Source organism: Recurvomyces mirabilis, assembly GCF_035927965.1.
Source record: "Recurvomyces mirabilis strain CCFEE 5264 chromosome Unknown scaffold_15, whole genome shotgun sequence".
NCBI classification, from domain to species: domain Eukaryota; kingdom Fungi; phylum Ascomycota; class Dothideomycetes; order Mycosphaerellales; family Teratosphaeriaceae; genus Recurvomyces; species Recurvomyces mirabilis.
Window position 1 is genome coordinate 309812 of NW_027041949.1, and position 20647 is coordinate 330458.

Here is a 20647-nt window from a genome sequence, read left to right on the forward strand (position 1 = left end):
GTGAATCATGTCACCACCATATCTGACAGCTGTAGATAGCCTCACATGTGCTTCCCGCCATTCACCTCCCTCTGGCTCACCAGCAGGAGCAAAAGACCCAAGGATCTTGAAAGCCCCCCCAATGAAGGATATCACATGTCCGTTCTTGACTCTCAAAGCTCAGTCCAACAACCCACCGACCAGAACACTCATCCACACAGTAACATGGCCAGGGAAGCCGATACCACCGCCGGAGATCCAGAGGTCATAGAACGCGATAATGAGTATGCCGCCTCGGCTGCGGATCAGCGTTATGACCCATACGACTTGCCAGCTCCCGCCAAAATGATCTTGTCGAAAGGACTTTCTCCGGATCTGTTCATGCCGCCGCCACGAGAGGAAGATGACGGAGACGAAGCCGTTCAGAAGCCAGATGGCGGGGGGGAGATTCGCCGCCACCACAGGTCCTCGGATCCGCTCGCCTCTGCCAAGGTAGTCAAGGAAACAAGGAAAGCATCCACTCAGGACAAAGACCAGGGCACCGCGAGTCCACGACGAAGAAGAAGAAGACCGTCTCGCTGCTCCGCTGGGGGTCACTGCCGGGTCGAGAATTCAGGTCGGACGACAAGCTATTGCCGAGGAGGATGATGGAGAAGAAGTAGATGAAGAACAAGGGGAAGAGGAGGAGGAGGAGGAGGACCTGCAGGGTGCTGGCTCGGCTGCCTGACTCGGACGTAGTATGACGTGGTGAAAGTGATACCAGAGATGGGGCGCCAGATTCATCTCGATAAGACCACGGACAAGGGACGCCGTGGTAAAGTGATGCCAGAGACGAGGACGACTTCCGCATCGGCAAGTGTCTTTCCAGAATGACCTCGAGCAAGGGAACAATTCGGAGCGCTCGGTGAAGCGTACCGCGCAGAAGCCTCGATTGCGGTGGACAGAAAGGACGGATGGGGGAGCCATGAGTAGCACTGGTAGAGTCATATCCCGCAATAGAAATTTGTTCTTACAACTGTCCTTGGCCGCAGCAAGTCGCCGCCATCGTCCTCAAATGACCAATCAGACAACTGCCTCCCTCACAAATCCCTACCACCCCCGACGACAGCAACCGGACTAAACACCGCCGCCCCCCCAACCCCCTTCTCCCCCTTCCCCTTGGCCAAAATCGCAAACCGCAAAAACACCTCCGTACACGTCACCAAAATGCTCAACACAATCAACACGATAATAATCCACGTGATCCGCGTCATCTTCACATCATTAATACTATCGCTCAAAATCTCCGCCAGATCCAAAAACACCCTGCACCGTTCGTTGAGGACTTGGATCCGGGGTTTGATCTCGAGGTATTCGCGCACGGCTTGGTAGAGGGGGTGGAGGGTGGGTTCGGAGTCCCAGAAGAAGTTGGGGGTGTCGAGCATATTCGAGGCTGTGCGATCAAATCTGGTCAGCAGAAAGTTCATGTTATGTGCGAAAGGGTTGGGGGGGGGACGGGGGGGGGGGGGAAGCAGAAAAGAAACGACTCACATAAATTCACATCCACCCGGCCCTCAAACAACCGCCCCACCAACGCCACCACCTCCTTCCGATTCATGCCCAATCTCCCCTCCAGCGCCAATCGGCGGGGTACATACTGCGCCTCACTCATCGTCCGCTGCATCCTTTCCTCGAAGAAAGAGAGTTTGGTGCTCTGGCCGATGGCGTGCGACATAGCCAGCTTAATCATATGGTCCGATGTCCGCAGCGTGATCATGTCGTTGTAGATGCGGGGTTTCGGGGCGTGGGGCGAGTATTGGAAGTGGAAGGCTTCCGTTTCGAAGTCGTCTTCGTCCAAGGGGCGGGTCATGAGGGGGAGGATGGTGGCGGGAGATGGACGAGGGGATTTGCTGGGGTTGTTGTTGTTGTTGCTGCTGCTGCTGCTGCTTTCTTTTTGTTGGGAGGTAGGGTTCGTTGTTGTTGGTGAGTTGGTGGAGGAGAAGGTCAGGTCGGCTAGGAGGTCTTTTTCCTGGTTCGGGGTGAAGTTCCAGAGGACGGCGACGCCGTAGGAGAAGATGAAGAGTTCGGCTACTGTGTGCGCGTCCGGTGAGATCGAGGGTTGCGGGGAAGGGAGGCTGAGGGTGGTAGCCAAAGACGACTCGTCGTTGTGGTCAGAATGCCCACCATTGCCACCTTCGTGCCCCTCCCCAGCATCAGTACTTCCATTTCTCCACCCCTCGTCCATTTCCTGCCTTCCATCCCCTTCTTCTTCACCTAGACCAACCTCCCCCGAATCACCCCTCTCACCCATGTCCGGTCGACTCCCATGCCCATCATCCCCATCGCCATGCCCACCAAAACCCTCCCTTCCCCCACCATCCCCCCTAACAGAAAACTCCACACTATCGCCCTCCCACCCCTCCCGGAAATTCCTCCTCTCATTCGCCTCAATCTGCTCATCCAACACACTCCTCCCCCCCGGATTCTTCACCACAGGACTAGACCTCACCCGGAAACCCTCACTACCCCCTAGTAATGGAAGTTGATAAACACAATACAAACAATCCTCGTAGATCTTCGTCCGCGCTGCGTGCTGCTCCCTCACAAACTGCGCCGTACTTCTCAGCCGATAACTCTGCGCGGTGCAATATGCCGTCACCCTCGCTAGCTGGGCCTCAGCAGTCCTTTGGCTTTTGGGTAAGCGTTCAGCATCCGTCTTCCCACCCGCCGCACCCCCACTTCTTCGTCTAGCCAAGGCCTCGTCGTCAGGTGGTGCATCCTCCCCCTCCTCATCCTCCTCAAACCCATCCTTCTCCCCCGTCCCACCTTCCTCATTCGTCTCGGGAAGCAAAACAAGCCGTTCACTGATCTTACTACTCCGTACCGGGGCATGCACACCCGCTCCCAGTCCGCCTCCCAATGGGACACCGACACCCCTCAGTTTCGGCTCGAGCGGATGTCGGCCCGAGGGTGTCCGCGTGTGGTTTGCAGGTCTGACACCGGGTGGGCCGCGTCGCTGCGCCGAGGGGATCTCGGATGCGTATTGTAATACATTATCCACCGAGATTATACGTGTGCCTTGTCGTTGCGGCGTCGGTCGGGAGGAAGCCGCGGTCGCTGTGGAAGGCTTCTGTTCGCGTTCCCGTGTATCTGTCACGAGGATCGCTGGGTTGCGCTTTGGTGGTGGAGGGCCGCCTCGTGGGCCGGCTATGGACATGGTTTGGTGAAGCGTGTCGTGCTGGTCTTGAATCCGGACGGTGAGATCCACGCCTTTGTTTGTCGAAGAGGGGGAGTCTGCTTCTATGCCAAGGTCGAGGAGATACGAGACATTAAAAGGAGTATAAGCAGCATAACATATGTATATAAGAAGCAGTCTCCAATGCGAACAATAATGTGACGGAGCTCGGGCGATCCATCACAACCTAAGCTGGGAAAGCTTCACCTCGCTTCCCCGGATTATTATTCGGAGCTCGTCATGCTGCAGAGGCGTTGCACGTGTTCATGACCGTTACAACGCACATCCATATACACATGTACATGTATCAACATCGGAAGCTCACAGCGGCACACGTGAAACGCAATAGCATGGGTTCCAAAGGCAGAGAGCTTTCAGGTACACATGGATATCCAGTGCTGCTCGTGAACCAGATCCCACACTTTCCCGAGGGGGGTATCGAAAAACATTCCAACTCCAACCCTCCCCACCCACCTCCCAAACCCAAACACCACCCTCCCCCCCCCAAAAAGAAGATCTCACTGCCCCTCCTTCTTATTAGTACTCTCAAACCCCTCAGGCTCAAGATAACTCCACTCCGGCACCTCCCTAACCTTCTTCCACATTTCTCTTTCCAACTTATTCGCCGCTTTAGCATAAGGCGTAGTCTCGGCATTATACCGCTTACAGTTCCGCACCAACAACAAAACATCTTTGACGAAATCATCCACGATCTCATACTGATCTTTATCGAGCCTGGATTCCATCGTGCTGAGGTCCATGGGCTCTTTGATCACGGAGTAGTAATCTTGGACTTCTTCCCCGTTGACGGGTTGGAGGAAGGGCCAGGCGGAGGAGGAGGTTTGGAGTGCGCTGAGGAGGCCGAGGAGGAGGGAGTGGGAGGGGTTGCGCCGGGGTTGGCGCGCGAGGGCGTCCATGTCGGGACTCCAGCCTGTGGCGCGGATGGCGGGGATGTCGAGGGGGTTGATTTCGGGGAAAGGGTCGCCGGGTTTGGTTTTGGACCATGCGGCAGGCGGTTTGTGGATCTCGTAGCTTTTGCTCACGGCGCGGATTTTGGCGTGCACGGTGGCTTTTTGTTTGAGGAGCATGCGCCCGCTTTCCAGGTAGCGGATTTTGGGCAGCATGGAGCATTGCATGATCGTGCCGCCTTCGTAGTCCTTGATGTAGCCCATCCATTTCGGTTTGTCGAGGGTGATTTCCTTGGTGAAGCCTTGCTTTTTGAAGTAGCCGATGGCGTAGTTGTCGGCGTAGGTGAGGAAGTATTTGACGTCGCTGGTAGCGCGGACGTAGTCCTTGAGGTGGTTCATTAGATGGGCGCCGTAGCCTTTGACTTGCTGGTCGCTGCTGATGGCGCAGAAGACGATTTCGGCGAATTCGCGGCCTTTGAAGGGGCGGTAGGTGATGCCTCCTACCACTTCTCCTGGCAGACCTGAGGCTTCGGCGTTGCTTCCAGCAGGAGGTTTCTTGACGATTGCTATGCTCAGATGTGTCCTGTCGTATACCAATCTCGCTATATAGTCCTTCGGCATCTTGGGCAGCTGTTTTTGGAAGATACATTTCAGGCCTGTGAGGATGATCATAGATCTCGGTTGGTTGTCGTTGTTGACCACCTGGAAGGATATCTCACCCTCGCGCTCTTCTGCCACCGCCGGCTTTTCCGGGAATGGTGCGGCACTCCTTAGCTGGGTTGTGAGATCTTCAACACCGTCCGCCGATTCACGATCGTCCTCATCTTCTGGTTCTGGACTCGGCTTGACACGTTTTGCGTCGTGGCCGTTGGTGTCGCCATTCGTCTCGGCCTTTCGTTTGGGTGCTGCGGGGAAGAAGATGTCAGCATGAATTACCACCTATGCCCGCGGTTCACTTTTGCGCCCACATTCACCCCTGGACGCTGCTTTGCAGACGGTGATGTAGGACACTTTTTCCCGAGTTTCCTTGCGAACACGAGCTTTGCCAGCGCTTCTCGTCGTTCGTGTAGTGTTGAAAGTCGCTGATCCGGCATCATCCTACTCGCAAGCCAGCTTCTTCTCCACGCACATCAAGCAGGGCCGCTGTCCGTCGCAGTGTGAGTCCCGGATTGCTCTACACCTGCGACACTTCTTTGCGTCGTTCATGATGTCTTGTAGAATGCTCAATATGCCTGCTGATCGTCCTCGAATGTGTCTGGCATGAGTTGTGTAAGAGATGGTGTAAGACCTACCTTCTTCCCTGAGCATATCCTGCGCCATCGCAGCTACCACCGATCCCGTATCGCTGAACCGACTGAGGTAGCCACCACCACCAAAGCATATATGTTGTTTCTTGCAGGCAAGGAAGGCGGAAGTATTGAAGTGATTGAGGCCGCTAACTCCGAACCACGATCACATGCATCTTGGCCATCATAAGCCAGCGGATGCACCCGACGAGGACAAGAAGCTCGGACCTCGCAATCGAGTCGCAGCTTCCTCCAGCTGTTCATTCGTTGACACGACACGACACGACACGACACAACATCACCGCTGTATACGCAACGCCAACCTCAGCTCCACATCCACGACCTTCCAACGTCACTCATAGCAACGTCACTTCATGTCTGTCTCACCCCTCCACGACATCTGGGAGGCGTCGGCCAGCCAGCCCTTCCAGCCGAGCATTGGGAAAAGCCTCCAATTCACCATTGGCGCGACACTGCTGTTCATTGCGCTTGTGCTGAGTGGTTTGTTCGGACTGAGTATGTCTTTAATGCACACAATATTGTGGTAGATGGTGGTTGTCCTGATCATGTGTAGATAATTCGCTGAAGAACTTGCCGGTATATGGCATTCCAGCCTCGTTGGCATTTGGGTCAGCATGGTCAAAATACTATCTTTCCACTGCTCCTCCTACTGACTGCGATACAGCTTCGGTGCCGTGTATATGATCTGCGCGGTTGGCGTATACGTATAAACATCTCCTCACCGCATCGATCCAAGAGCATGACCAGGCAGAGTTGAGGCGGACATCACTTGCTTCAACACCTCAACTCGCAATGGCCCACACCGGGCCCATGTTCTCTGCTGTGGCCGCCTCCGCTCGTCAGATCCTCCTCCTCCTACGCTGCATTTCTTTCGCCAAGAAAGCACTGGTCCGCATATCCTCCGATGGCCTCCGCTTCAGCACCGACGAAGGCAGCTCAATGGAAGCATTCGTCTTCCTGGAAAAGGCCCTCTTCACATCATACACATACTACCCACTCTTACCACCATCCTCGCAGGACGACCCACCCGAGCCTCCCATCTGTGCAATAGACCTGCAGTCTTTGCTCGAAACACTCAATATCTTCAGCTTGTCCGACCCAAATGTATCGAAACGGCCTGCCGGCTACGACGACTTTGCTGCACATCGCCTCAATCGACATGCTGGCATCAATGCCTTCTCAAACCATGCCATGGGCATGACTGGCGTATGCACTTTTCGCTACCATGGCGAAGGAAGCGCTCTCAGCATCCACATGTCCGAATCCGGCGTCACCACCACCTGCGACCTCACCACCTACGAAGCAGAAAGCACCGAAGAAATCCCCTTCAACCGCAACACCCTCTCCGTGAAAACCATCATGCGCGCCAGCTTCCTACTCGACGCCGTGAACGAGCTCAGCTCCCTCACGCCAGCAAGTATAACCATCGTCGCCTCCCCCACTACTCGCCCCGGCTCCCACCTCTCACTATCCGCCGTCGGCGCCCTAGGCTCAGCCTCAATCGACTTCACCACAACCACATCATCCGAGACTCCCGTGTTAGAAACTTTTTACTGCCCATCAAGGACGAGCGCGAGCTATCGTTTCACCTCTTTGAAAGCAGCGCAGCGTGCTATGGCTACCGCGACGAAAGTTTCTCTGCGTATGGATGATGAAGGGGTATTGAGTTTACAGTTTTTGGTGGAGATTGAACCAGCGAGTGGGAATGGGAATGCTGCTGCTGCGGTGGCGTTTGTGGATTTCCGCATTGTACCGTTGGTTGAGGGTGAGGGTGAGAGGGAGGAAGTGGGTGATGGGGGGGATGATAGTGAGTAGTTACATATTCTGTTCTACAACAAGTCGATCAATTGAGGCACTCCCATCGCGCGATCCAACTACTCTATAGAAACAAGGATGAAAGAACCGAGTCAAGCAACAGATTCAGCCATCGTCCACCGCCCAACCCCACCAACCTTTCGATTTCCACATCCCGGAAAGCTTCTCCGTGCTTGCTGTAGTGCTCGCTCACATACATGGACAGCGTTTCCCCGAAGCCCGGGGCCGTCCCTCCTCGCCCATCTCCTCCTTTACTTGCCTCCTCTCCTGCTCCACTCTCCGTCCTTCTTGCTCTGCTTCTACTGCTTGCTGAGCTTCGGGGACCATAGCTTGGTTCCTCGGACTTCTTGGACCCGCGATGGAGAGAAGATCGGCGTCGGTAGCGGGGATACCCCCAGGTATCACTGCTAGCTGCCGTGGAAGTACCCTCAGATCCATCGCTGATGGGTCGGTTCGCCTCGTGTCTGGTGGAGGCTTCGGGCTGGTACGTATATTGCATTCCCCCCCTGTGTGGAGGGAGGAGCTGGGGCTGGGATGTTGTCATTGTTCGGCCGGGTGTTACTAGTGCTTTGATTGAGAGGTCTGGTCTTGTTTGGCTGAGGGCTATGCTGTCGAGTGACGGTGTTGGGTGGATGAAGGGCCCTCTGGTCATTCTCTGGGTCTGGACATTGCTCGTAGTGCTGCCTTCGGGCCTGGACGCTGTATTTGGAGTCGTTGTTGATGGGGAGTTCTGTAGACGCTGTAGCATGCAGGTTGGACGGGTGAGACTGGTGCTCTGATACTGTCGTCTGGCTGGGTTGCGTTGTTGTCGTCGTCGGTAATTAGCTGGCATTGATTTCGGTCGTGGTCGCCTGGCTGGACTACCGTCGGATGAGGTGATGGGTGAGAGTTCGCGCATCTCCATGTCCCGTGAGGAGTGTCTTGTGTCGGTATCCCCCACTGGCACCAGCATCGCCCGCAGGACTAACGGGAGATACTTCTTGTGAGAAGGACCACAGCAGAGTACTCCCTGCTTGCTCTGGCGTAAAAGTTGACATTAGTGTAACTGGGTCGAAGTCTGGCTATCGTGGCGGTGATGATAAGAGATGATACTTTGAAGGGCAGAGGGCAGGGAGGCAATATATGGCATGCTGCGTCTGGCACTTCTAGACTGAATGTTTGTCTATACATAAAGTGCATCAGGTAGGCAAGCAAACATTGCATGATCGTCCTTTCATGATATCGTTATGTGTATGAGTAGCAGCGTAATTGCACAACGCGTCCTCAGATCCTGCGCATAGTGGGACAAGAAAGTAGCACAAAACAAGCAGATGGCGTGTCTCATCATACCCGGCATCTGAGCGTCTGTTACCAGGTATACCTGCGTTGACAGGACGCCTATCCACCAAAAGCCTCCTCTCGATGCCACACCCCAGCTGCCGACCCGTTGAAGCTCAGATCAGTGATGTCATGCTCACTACTAATATAACCCTCCATATCCGGCTCCAGTGCCTCAAGCGGCAATTCAATCTTCTTCTCATACGTAGCACCAAAGTAATATGCCTTGGTCTTATTATCCTTCTGCGACCTGCTCCTCAAATCCCCATTCGGAGTCGACGGAGCAGACCACTCGCCCGCAAACCCCCCGCTCTTCTTACCGTGACCCTTAAGCTGTAGTCGTACACCTTGTACGCTTTGTCGACTGGGGTCGGCGTCGGCGAAATTGTGTGGGACGAACATTACGCTGCTGGCGGATGTGTGCATGAGGGTATTGGGGATATCGCCACTGTGTGGAATATGATGAGCGCCGAGGTTGAAGTAGACGACTAGATCTCCGTCGTAAGGGGTATCCGGTGCGCCACGCTCGAGTCGCTCATGGTCAGCCATTTTGGTGAAGTCGATGAGAGGGTCGTGAGGGGCGAAGTAATTGAGCGGATCAGCAGACCGAGGCTCGTTGTCCTTTCGCTGCAGGACCCAGAGGTCGTGTTCAGCCCAGCGGGCACTATCACCAAGTGTAGTCGAGTTGAGGATGGTGAGGTGAGGTGTCGAGCCCATACCAGTACCGGACGTGACTCTATAGCCTTTCCGCTCGCCCCAAGCGTTCTTCTCATCCGAGCTGTAGACGATGTAGAACTCGCCAGAATTCTTCGGCCAGTCGAGACCAGTCTCTTCCGTGACTGGGTACTCCTTCAAATGCATCGTATTCCGCTTCGGCTGTTCAGGCTGATCCCAGCCGTAGCTTGTCGTCATTGGCTCGAGGGCTAGCCTCACCATATCGTTGGTCGGACCAGCAACGTCGAGATCGGCTTTGAAGTTCAGGACGTGGTCGTGCATGCTACTGCTGAGAGCGTCGTGGATCCTGTGGCCGTACTCGTCTTCACTTTTCGTGCTGTTGGCCGTGTAGAAAGCAGAGAAGATGAAGCCACTGGCGCGCACCTTGACCTCGATCGTCCCGTCCATGAAGAACATGTATTCGATCGTGTAGTCGTAGTTGCCGACGGTAGACACGGACCGCACAGTCAAGAAAGTGTTACGAGAGGCCGTGACAGAGTACTGTGCAGTGTGTCGCGACAGGAGGTAGTCGGCGGTGAATTCAAAAATGCAAATACTATTGGGCATAGTATGCGTTTGGTACGACCGATGCCATTCAGCATCCAGGTAATCTGCATAGGCAGGACAATCATATCCAGGCACAAGCTCGAAGGCGTTGTTTCCCATGCCGAAGAAGCTGTCCATGAACTCCAACCCGCCTTGCATTGGGTCGTCACCAGCATAATGAGCCATGGCTTCCTGCAGACCAAGCTCGTACATCACACGTTCACCCTTGAAGCGAATATCGAAGAGGCTTACACCGGTCGCCTGAGCAGTCGTAAGGTAAAATTCGAAGCCGAACCACGAGATGTAGTTCTCCTTTTTATCGAGATTGTATCGTGGCCCATACGGCTGTACGCTGACAGGTGGAGGCAAATCGCGATCAGGATAGTCACCAAAGTCTTCAGTGTTGGTCCATGATCCGTCCAAATTAGGTGGTGTTCTCTGAAAGTCCGGATCATCTAGCGCAGACCTGAACTCGGCTGCAGAGTCATATAGCACACCATTGTAGTAGAACTGCCCGACAGTCCACTCGCTAGTATTCAAGCTTGTAGCATCGACCTTGACATATATACCTTGCGGGAGTAGCGTCCGAGCACCTGACCCCATTCCAGGTCGGTAGAATTGCATCCACAACATCATACCTCCAGTCTCGACGCGAGAGCCTCGGGGAAAGGCAAGTAGGCCTTCCGGGTCGTCGGGGTTTGCACGGTTGACTGTAGCACCGAGTAGTTCTTGCGTAATGTCCGATACATCCTCCGCCATCTCGAGGGCGAAGTCTAGGATGGCGCCATAGTCCTGAACAGGGTTCTTGATATAATTGCGGCCAGAGTTGAAGGTGTACTCTAGTGGTAGAATTTGAGTCTCTTCGGAGACTGGTAGTGGGCCGACCATATAGTAGACCATGTACGGGCCGTCAGGAAAGTTCTCTGAGATGGACGCCTTGGCCCACCGCTCCGGCGGCGGAGCATCGTCATGGAGGAAGGTCACAACATCAGTCTTGTTGGGTTTCAGAGTCTCGACAATGTACACAAAATTATCTCTGGCACTCTTGGGATGCTTGGTGAGGTTCAGATGATCGAACTTCTCCAGGATGAAATCATTGACTGAAGTGGCCTCCTGCTCGGTGAGTTCTGCAAAGACATTGTGCTTGGGAGCCTTGAAGGCCTTCTTGTCCTGTTGCGACTCGTACTCGAATGCGGTAGATATATGAGGATATCGAAGATAAATTAATGAGCCGAGGGCGAAAACAGCAAAAAAGAAAGTCGGAAGCCAATATGCTCGTCTGCGGTCCATTATTGTGATGGCTTGTAGGGCATCAATGAGTCTAGTCATGAGTGGAGAGAGGGAGCTCTAGGAATGCATTGCCGATAGAGTCAAATATACAGGTATATAGCTCCACCATAGCTAGTGAGAGCAACTGGTGGAGTGCATGACATGCGATAAGGAACGAGGTCGCCGTCAACAGGGATCTTACTTTGATATGCTGCTTCGGGAAGGTGCTTGCGACCCGTGCATTCTCGAGAGCGGAGTTCGGAATGAACTACAAGACAGTAAAGAGATACATGGCAGGAAATGAACTTATTCACATACTGAACACAGACGAGGCAAATACAACGAGTGCATCATAACCGGAAAGCTCTAGCTGAAGTGTTCGAAGTCAGTCATGAGCTACATCACCACAATCCACGATGCCGCCCACATCATCTTATAACGGGCAAACCTCAAGTACCGCCTTGCCAAAGTTCTTGCCCGCAAACAAGCCTAGCAGACCCTCGGCAGCATTATCAATCCCCTTCGTCGTGCTCATTCGAGCCTTGAACGAGCCGTTGTGAATCCACGCCTGTACGTTTTTCTGGTGCTCCTTGGCATAGACGGGTCCCATATCTGGGTCGGACACGATGAAGCCACGCATGTTGATGCGCTTGGCAACCACCTGCATCAGATTCTTCACGCCGTATTGTTCCTCGGGAGGCTTGTTGTACTGCGAGATCATACCACAGGCCACGATGCGGCCGAATGGCTTCATGGCCGTGAGGGCAGCTGCAAGTTGCTCACCACCAACGTTTTCATAGTAGATGTCGATACCGTCTGGTGCGAGTCTGTCCAAGGCATCGCCCGCCTTCTCCTTCTTGTAGTTGAAGCCTCCGTCGAAACCCAGCTCTTTTGTGATGAAGTCGAGCTTGGAGTCGTCACCAACGCTTCCGATGACCTTCAGGCCCTCGTGCTTCGCTAGCTGTCCCACGATCTGACCGACGGCACCTGAGGCAGCAGAGATGAAGATGGTCTCGCCCTTCTTTGGCTTGCCAATAGCGTAGAATGAGGAGTAGGCTGTCAAGCCTGGCATGCCGAGGGCACCAACAAAAAGCTTCGGATCGAGGTTGTATTGGTTGTCCAAGACATCGCAAGCATCCGCCTCCTCCTTGCTAAGCGCGACATACTCCTCCGTATTCGTTCGGCCAGCATAGATGACTTGGCCGTCCTTGAACTTCTGATTGTCGCTCTTGATCACAGTTGCAACGGCTGAGTTGGTCACGGGTTTTCCAAGATCGAACGGTGGAGCGTATGACTTCACGGTTGCGGGCCTCATGCGTCCACGCTGATAAGGATCGAAGGAGACATAGTTGACCTTGATTGTGATTCCCCCTGAAGGAGGTGTCTGGTTCTCGTCGAAGTCCCTGGATTCAATCTTGATATGCTTGCCTGCTTCAGGTAGACTCGTGGGATGTGCGGCGTAGATGAGAGCTTTGTTCTGAACCATGGTGGGCGAGGTGTTTGGTGGAAAGGACGACGAGATAGTAGATTGGTGTGAGAGGATTGAAGAATATGGACTTACCACTGATTACTATATACACAAGGTGCTTGCTCGGCAGAAGGCCATGAACGTACGCTTGCGTGAGCACAACATTTTCATTCGGCAAAAACATATGTCATCAACCTCGCATTTGCCTCGGAGGAAGACAGCTCATAGCATTGGATTTAGAGCAGAATAGCGGGGCTTCACGGCGGCGGCGTGCTCTTTGGGTCAATACTCCGAAGGGCTCCCTGTAGCGCACGTACAAGTGTACTCCCCAAGACGAGTCGGCGGTTTGGAGAAGACTAGTCGCAGTTCCCAAGACTCGCGAGTCGATGTAACGGTACATGTATTTGTGTCATCTGAAATCGATCTCCTGCAGGTGAACTTCACCAACGAGTGCGTCAGCAGTCCGTGCACAATAAATGTCAAGACATTGCATAAGCTATTCGCGACATTGCTCTGTTTAGTACCATTGTCGTGAAGCACACTGTCGAGTATACGATGGCAGACCACAAGACCTCGCTGGAACCACCTCCAGCATACACCGACGAGCCTCCCGCGGCTCAATCGGCGACAAATGCTGCACCACCACCCAGGCAGGGCGTGGTTCGCGCACCGTTGCCACTCAACTTGCCCGCCCTTAACATGATCAGGGGGAAGAGAGTGATTCTTGCCTCAGCTTCGCCTAGACGAAGACAGCTCCTTGCACAGGTAGGTCTAGACATGTGACCCCAGAGCGACGATAGTAAGCTGAGCGGCACCAATGACAGCCACCTTGAACAGGTCGGCCTCAATGAACTCGAAATCATCCCATCAACTGAGCCTGAGAACCAGGACAAAGCGCTCCCGCCTTTCGAATACGTGCTCGCCACAGCTGAGCAGAAAGCACGAAATGTCTACGCCGCACAGATTGACTCGCCACAGGGCGAGCCTGCGCTTGTGATCGCTGCAGATACGGTAGTGAGCACACATATGGGGCAGATTCTGGAGAAGCCAAGGAGTGAGCGAGATCATATCGCCACGCTGAAGATGCTGCGAGACCAGAATGGAGGTTGGCACAAAGTCTACACGGCTGTGGTGTGCATGGCACCACTCGACTCACTGGCAGATCCTGGCTACGCATTCGAGACACATGTCGAGGAGACGGCTGTCAAGTTCGATCAGAGCGTGACCGACGACTTGATTGTGAGCTATGTGCGCACCAGGGAAGGAGCAGACAAAGCTGGCGGATACGGCATCCAGGGCGTGGGAAGCATACTCGTGGAGAAGATCGATGGGACATTCGACAATGTCGTCGGCTTGCCATTAAGAGCAACTCTGCAGCTCATTGAGAAGGTCATCGTCGAGCCCGATGTTCCGGACGAGGTTGAGGAGGCTCTATAGTGCTGTGAAAGGCGGTGTATGGGCCACGAATTAGATTACAGCCGAAACACCGCAAGCATTCACGACCGATAGAGCTACATGGTGTTCGAAAGTGTACAGGTACATGCAACTCGTTTTTCAAAGCATGCTGAGCACAACTCAAGTGACCCTTCTAGAGTTGCCTGTAACCTCTTAAACCTACGAGAATCACGAAGCATTCTTCATGAACCAATCGCTATTGGCATCAAAGACGAAGTTCTGGATGTTGAACTCATTGCTGGTTCCTAAATCCATCATGCCCATCCCAGGAGCACTATCGCCGCTGATATTTTGCGAGGCGAGATTGACGTCGCCACCAGCTGAGTATGGCAGTCTAGGCATATTGAAGAAGTCGAAGACATCGAGGTACTCAAGCTCATTCGGCGCTGGCGTCCTAGCAGGAGTGACCGTGTTCGTCCTCCCGCCAAAGTACTGCCGTGGCTGGCGACTAATCAGAAAGTCGAGATCAAAGGCCGTGCGGCGCATGTCTGCTAGTATGCGAACAGTGGAAGGCGTTTCACGCAGGCCATTGGCACCCACTGGCGCACGCTCGGAGTCTGAATACTCTTCCAGGACTCTAGAAAGTAGGCCGGCGTACCTTTCGGCCACCTTCCAGTAGACGCCCATCTCCCTCAAGGTCTCCACGAGGGGCTGAATCGCTGGATTGACCTTGTGGTCAATGGTTGATCCATGGACAAGGAGCAGACGTGCAGCGACCCACAAGCTGAAAGCGAAAGGTGGCCCCAGCTTGTCTAGGAGACCGTTACTCTTCGCATATGTATTCAGTGCGCAGATATCCTCCACGGCGGTGTGGCATCGCTGTGAAGCACTAAAGCTCGGAGTGAAGATCGGCGAGCGTGTAGTAGGATATGCGGCTGAAGAGTGCAGACGGATGACCGCGCTATATATATGCTTACGTTAGCCTGACCGGCGAGCTTCTGTATTGGTTGGAAGAGACTCACGTGTGATATGTTATATGTAGCATTATCCAGATGCAATTGACAAGCTTGTTGCTGCCTGTCGAGCTGAAGACTCGAGACATATTGCCGTATTCGCTAGGGAGTCCAAACTTCCAAGAATTCAGCTTGTTATCCAGCTGACGGTACCCTGATTGCCACTGCTCGACATCCGAGAGTGCGCCGATGTCGACCGGCTTCTTCAAGAAGATGTGTATTTGCGACATGATACCCATGACCTCGATGTAGTAGCTGAGCGATCCTAGGTTCTCGGGCATGTTCGTACTGTAACCTGAGCGTTCGGCGCTTGGGAACCATTTAGTCTCCACAGGTTGGTTCCGTGAGAGTAAATCGTCCCGGCATGGTAGCTTGCGATCAATCTCTTTGTTATCTAGAGCGAACTCAAATGCTGTGGAGATGGTAGCATATCGATCGAGAAGATACACAGTCCAGAACAGCCGTCGTCTGCTTTCGTCTTCGATGAAGGACTCCGGTTCTGGCAGAACCATTGCGCGTAGCGTGTAGATTGACGGGTAAAGTGGAGCCACAGAAGCAGATGTCGTCTCTACCGCTAGCCCGAGCTGTACCACGCTCCTGGTAATGAGTGCAAGCAGGTTCCAGCCAGGTGGTCCGTTTGAGTCCCCAACGATGTCGAGCGCAAGTATGACAAGTGCTTGCAATGCTTTGACGGAGCTGTTCTCTAGGCCGTAGAGTAGTACCTTTTGTTTCGACACAGAATGATATCTATCTCTAAGCTCACTACTCAACCGAAGATCCGTGGAGAATCGCAAAGTCGTAGCGACAATTGCATGAAGAAGGATACGATCTGCTTCTTCCAGTGCAGACGGTCCGAACAATGAGTCCAGCGTTGTTCGTCTGTGGAGGATAGGACACCACGTGTTGACGTGCTTGAAGAACAAATCTGCTAGAGCATACAACAGATCGTACGGCGGAAAATCATGGTCGCTGCCGACGGTCGACGCAAAGGTAGGCTGCGTCGAGCCTGCTATGTTGAGACTTGGAGAGGCCAGAGGTGGGTCTGTATTTGTGTACACGTCACCAGAGCCCGGTGGACCAGCATGGGGCACGCTGGGGTGTTGAGCGTAACGGTCTCTTCGTTGATTACTCGTCGATGTTGTCATCGAGTCTATCGTGCCGTACTGTGGGAGATCAGAAGTAACCTGATACATCTGAGGCGTCTGCATGAACAGCGCCGTCTCGGCTTGTGGAACGTGGTTAGAGCGAGTGGATGCGGACAGATCGCTTGGTGAAGTCTGCGTTGCTGGTAGGTAGGTGACAAGCTGCTGCAACACAGTCTGCTGCGACTGCAGCACACCTTCTAGCTTGTCTGGGTTTGCATCAACATTCCGCTGACTGTACTAGTTGTAGCGATTTCTCTACACATACCTAGTCGAGATTCGAGCTCCCTGCCATAACCCGCACGCAGTCCAGGTTTCTTGCGCTCCTTATACTCGCAGATCTGGCCATTCCGCAGGCACCAGCCGCATTGAGGATGGATTCGATCACATTTGACCTGACGAGTCAGCTAGTCAGCAAGTCATTGCAACAAAGTCCCGCGGCTGCTGATTGATGCTTAAAACCCTGAGCACTGGTCTACGCGCCTGCGAACTGGTCTTCCTGCGATGGAGTACTGCGTCCGTATTCAACTCGATGTCGAGCCTCGTTCCTGGCTGCGATTGGTCTCTGGATAGGATCTCTACTTACTTTGCGTTCTTTACACTTCTCACAGCTTACAGAAACCGGCTGACTCTTCACTCGTTTGCGCCTGTGGCCGCTGTCTTGAACGTCGTCATCATCACCACTCCAGACTTCCTCATCTTCGTGCTCAGCGACAGTACTCGGTGACCCTTCCTCTTTGGTCGACATCCTTGAGGTGGTGATGGTTAATGCAATGGTACTCGGGGGAGGATGTCGCGAATCCCGAGGTCTTTGGACCCCGGCCCCGCTTGCTCACCACCTCATCGACAGCCGGGAACAGAACTGGCCTTGCCTTTTGTCTCCACTACTTCTGCTTCTGGTTATCGAGGTCATTATTCAAGGATGCTTTACGGACCAATTGAAGCCCGAAGGCATTCTGCCCTCTGGGTCGGCTTGGTAGACATTGGGCCGACGCGAGAACATACTACAGTCCCGTCTCCTACTTTCTTTAGAGAAGGTTCTTGGTATACCTTACCACTTTCACGTTAGAACTCCCATAATCCTCGTCCGCGAGCTACTACGAGACCACAAGGAACACCATCCAAATCTACCTTGACATAATGCAGAACTCCAAAGGCGGCGTGGCCACTTTCCCAAAGATCAAGGCGATCAAGACCTTTATCATCCAGGGCGTAGGCTCTGGTGGCGACTATCATAATGTCAAAGGCGGCCACTGGCTTATCGACTCGAAAATTTCTACTCCAATGTCCGGGTACGAACAGTACAGAAAGTCAAGGACAAGCTGGGGCATCAATGTGCTTGGGTCTTTCTGCGTTGAGCTCGAGGCTACCGATGGTACGAAGGGCTTCGCGACAGGCTTTGGAGGACCCCCAGCCTGCTGGCTCGTTGCAGAGCACTTCAAGAGGTTCTTGATTGGCGCCGGTCAGTAGAATGATGCTAGTGCTGGAGCAGACACTGATGGCGACTGCAGATCCCCGTGATACCAACCATTTGTTTGAGCAGATGTATCGTGCTTCCATGTTCTATGGCCGCAAAGGCTTGCCCGTAGCAGTGATCTCAGTCATTGATCTAGCGATCTGGGATCTCTTAGGCAAGATCCGAAACGAACCTGTCTACAAGATGATTGGTGGTGCAACCCGGGAACGACTGCACTTCTACTGCACCGGCCCAGAGCCTGCAGCAGCTCGGGATGCCGGCTTCACAGCTGGCAAAGTAGCCCTTCCATACAGCCCTGGTGAAGGACCAGAAGGCCTCAGGAAAAACATCGAGTACCTACGACTGAAGCGATCAGAAGTCGGACCAGACTTCCCATTGCGCGTGGACTGCTACATGAGTCTCAATGTTCCATACACGATCGAGCTTGTCGAGAAGTGCAAAGACTTGAACATCGACTGGTGGGAAGAATGTCTCGCACCAGACGACTTTGATGGCCACGCGCTACTCAAGCGAGCACATCCTACCGTCAAATTTACAACCGGCGAGCACGAGTACTCCAGATATGGCTTCCGAAAGCTCATCGAGGGCCGGAATATCGATATTCTGCAACCTGACGTGATGTGGGTTGGTGGCATGACTGAGCTGCTCAAGGTCGCTGCTATGGCAGCGGCGTACGATCTGCCTGTGGTACCGCACGCCAGTGGGCCTTATTCGTACCACTTCGTGGTATCCCAGGCCAATTGCCCCTTCCAGGAGTATCTGGCGAACTCTCCGGATGGCAAGACGGTGCTTCCGGTGTTCGGAAATCTGTTCTCGAATGAGCCTGTACCGACAAAAGGATATCTGGACATCACCGAGCTCGACAAACCTGGATTCGGTCTCGAGATCAGCCCAGACGCACCGCTGATTGATGCCACCAACATTCTCAATCCCTCCCCGCAGAAGACGCTACCTGCACCAGATACACAGCAAGACAAGTCCGAGAAGACTGCTTGAGCAGGCGCCAATCTCGCTGGATACTACGACTACATGCAAACGGGCGCTTGGAAGCGGATTTACATAATATGCTTGGCAATCTGAAGATTTGGTTCGAAAAAGAGGTGCAGATAAGCCAAATAGATAGATTGATCGAATCCCATCATCCTCCATTGATGGTGTGTAACCAACGAAAAGCTTATATCAGACTGTTCGATCTGGTAGTTCTTGGCTACTTTTGATAGCGCATATGGTGTCACTCAAGAACTCGACTTGTCTGGTAATGTTCGGAAGGAAGTTGGCACCAGCATATCCATCGAAATGTCCACCGGGGATGATACTCAGTGCCTTTGGTTCTCGAGCACGTGCATAGCTTTCGAGTGCTATGCCTGTGGGTACGAGTGTGTCGTTCCGTGCCACGGTCATTGACAGTGGGGTAGGTGAGATACGGTGTATCATATGGGACGGATCATTGGCACGCAAGAGCTCGATACTAAAGCACGAATAAGCTGCGAACACAATAGTTTTTGACGTCTAGTAACTTACCTTCGCAACGTGACCTCGTTCTTCCAGCAAGACTTCTTCTCCCATGCCGCAAAGAAGCGATAGCTCTCAGCAGTAGAGAGTGCAGAAAGGCTTCATTGGATCTTCGTCGACTACTGGAAGACACACGGCTGCAGACCCCTGCTGACGAGCCAGGCGGTCTATGTGACTCATGATTAGCGATACTCACACAGCCTATGCGATATGGACTACCTTGAGCGAAACCTTGCTCTAAGGCCTCGATGAGATCTGGTCTGATCAAGCGGTGGAAGTTGGTCCATCCATGAACCAATGGCCTGCATTCATGTCAGGAGAAGCAAAGACATCGGGTGTCACACTACAAGAAACGTACATTTGGCTCAAGACAGCTTTGACCCGACGGTCGACAGCACCCACGAACAGGACATGCCCGCCACTATATGACGTTCCTCATATACCGATGGCTGAAGGGTCGGCCTCGGGGATAGTCTGAGCATAGGTGATAGCGTCTGAGTAGTCGCTCTGCTGTAGGGACGGCACGATCTCATGGTGAGGTGCTCCCGCCTGGCAGTCGCTTGAGCCAAAGCCACGGTTGTCGTAGATCAGACATGTGATCGACAGATGTTCAGTAAAGTGGATGGCGAAGTTATCGAGGTCCATCTCTTTGACTGCACTCCAGCCGTGAGACATCACCAGACATGGAAGCTTGGCATGCTGACCTATTTGAGTTGGTGTGAAGAACCAACCTCGCAATGTGACATGGTCCGTCGTCTTGAACTCGATGTCGCGGCGCGGCATGCTGTCGATCGAGATGGAAAGCTCGTCTGTATGTCAGCAGAATAGCAAAAGTGACAAGAGTGGAAGGTTGTTGGACTAAGATTCTCGATCCAACCTGCGTGAAGATATAGCATTTCGAAGGGCTGCGGCGTGCAACTTGAATTTACTATCGGCCTCATAAGCTTTCTACACTCCATGGAAGCTTGGAACCAGACTAACGCCAAAAGGTTCGAGGTTGTACCCACGTGATCATCAGTGCGGGTGGCCTGACACGTTGGAGCGCTGTGCAAGCTCTCGCACAAGCTAAGCTACAGGTACGAGAGCGGTTGACATGTGCTGTTCTTACCTCATGCATTGGCCTGTAGCACAAAGGTTGCTTTACGTCTAGCACGATCAATGTATCAATATGTTGAAAGGCTTATCGTGCAAAGACCCTTCATCAGGCTCCCACGATGCCTGGCGGTTTGGCTGACATGCTCCAAAGCACGTTATTCCGCATGGGTACCATGAGTTATGCTAAGATGAGCGTACTGGAAACTGTGTTCCCGCAATGGTCCGATGGCCTTGGTACGAGTTCTGGAGAACAGCAACCATCTCCTTCGCCTATGGGCACAGTAGCGTACGACCTGATGAGGTCTCCATCATTCGCGCAGTACCACAGATAGAGGCAACATCGATGTCCTCGTGCCCAAATACTTGAAAGGCGATGGAGCCGTTGGCAGGGAGCCTTTCCCCGACCAGACACGAGACTCACTGGTATCGTGGTAGAGCGACCAGGGGGCCTTACGTTGTGACTGAGGTCCTTTCTT

General features: G+C 53.5%; 9 protein-coding genes across 9 annotated transcripts; 4 read left to right on the forward strand and 5 right to left on the reverse strand.

Annotated features, from left to right (window-relative positions):
* Nucleotides 1–204: 204 nt before the first annotated feature.
* On the forward strand, nt 205–706 carry LTS14_006069 (uncharacterized protein; the record flags this gene model as incomplete). Its single annotated transcript, XM_064838767.1, has 2 exons — nt 205–471; nt 512–706. The coding sequence occupies 2 exons, from the start codon at nt 205–207 to the stop codon at nt 704–706; spliced, it is 462 nt and encodes a 153-aa protein (XP_064693592.1).
* Nucleotides 707–1058: 352 nt separating this feature from the next.
* Nucleotides 1059–3175, reverse strand: sif3 (Sad1-interacting factor 3; the record flags this gene model as incomplete). Its single annotated transcript, XM_064838768.1, has 2 exons — nt 1059–1411; nt 1510–3175. 2 exons carry the CDS (start codon nt 3173–3175, stop codon nt 1059–1061), a joined length of 2019 nt encoding a protein of 672 aa, XP_064693593.1.
* Nucleotides 3176–3711: 536 nt separating this feature from the next.
* On the reverse strand, nt 3712–5421 carry GCN5 (histone acetyltransferase; the record flags this gene model as incomplete). Its single annotated transcript, XM_064838769.1, has 2 exons — nt 3712–5006; nt 5394–5421. 2 exons carry the CDS (start codon nt 5419–5421, stop codon nt 3712–3714), a joined length of 1323 nt encoding a protein of 440 aa, XP_064693594.1.
* A 779-nt stretch (nt 5422–6200) lies between these two features.
* On the forward strand, nt 6201–7223 carry rad1 (checkpoint clamp complex protein Rad1; the record flags this gene model as incomplete). Its single annotated transcript, XM_064838770.1, has 1 exon — nt 6201–7223. One exon carries the CDS (start codon nt 6201–6203, stop codon nt 7221–7223), a length of 1023 nt encoding a protein of 340 aa, XP_064693595.1.
* A 1377-nt stretch (nt 7224–8600) lies between these two features.
* LTS14_006073 (uncharacterized protein) lies at nt 8601–12555 on the reverse strand (the record flags this gene model as incomplete). Its single annotated transcript, XM_064838771.1, has 3 exons — nt 8601–11147; nt 11272–11337; nt 11518–12555. 3 exons carry the CDS (start codon nt 12553–12555, stop codon nt 8601–8603), a joined length of 3651 nt encoding a protein of 1216 aa, XP_064693596.1.
* Nucleotides 12556–13092: 537 nt separating this feature from the next.
* LTS14_006074 (uncharacterized protein) lies at nt 13093–13974 on the forward strand (the record flags this gene model as incomplete). The annotated part of the gene is made up of 2 exons (XM_064838772.1): nt 13093–13302; nt 13375–13974. 2 exons carry the CDS (start codon nt 13093–13095, stop codon nt 13972–13974), a joined length of 810 nt encoding a protein of 269 aa, XP_064693597.1.
* A 186-nt stretch (nt 13975–14160) lies between these two features.
* Nucleotides 14161–16835, reverse strand: LTS14_006075 (uncharacterized protein; the record flags this gene model as incomplete). The annotated part of the gene is made up of 4 exons (XM_064838773.1): nt 14161–14893; nt 14955–16296; nt 16356–16482; nt 16674–16835. 4 exons carry the CDS (start codon nt 16833–16835, stop codon nt 14161–14163), a joined length of 2364 nt encoding a protein of 787 aa, XP_064693598.1.
* A 392-nt stretch (nt 16836–17227) lies between these two features.
* On the forward strand, nt 17228–18560 carry LTS14_006076 (uncharacterized protein; the record flags this gene model as incomplete). Its single annotated transcript, XM_064838774.1, has 2 exons — nt 17228–17549; nt 17599–18560. The coding sequence occupies 2 exons, from the start codon at nt 17228–17230 to the stop codon at nt 18558–18560; spliced, it is 1284 nt and encodes a 427-aa protein (XP_064693599.1).
* Nucleotides 18561–19511: 951 nt separating this feature from the next.
* Nucleotides 19512–19859, reverse strand: LTS14_006077 (uncharacterized protein; the record flags this gene model as incomplete). The annotated part of the gene is made up of 1 exon (XM_064838775.1): nt 19512–19859. One exon carries the CDS (start codon nt 19857–19859, stop codon nt 19512–19514), a length of 348 nt encoding a protein of 115 aa, XP_064693600.1.
* Nucleotides 19860–20647: the final 788 nt, after the last annotated feature.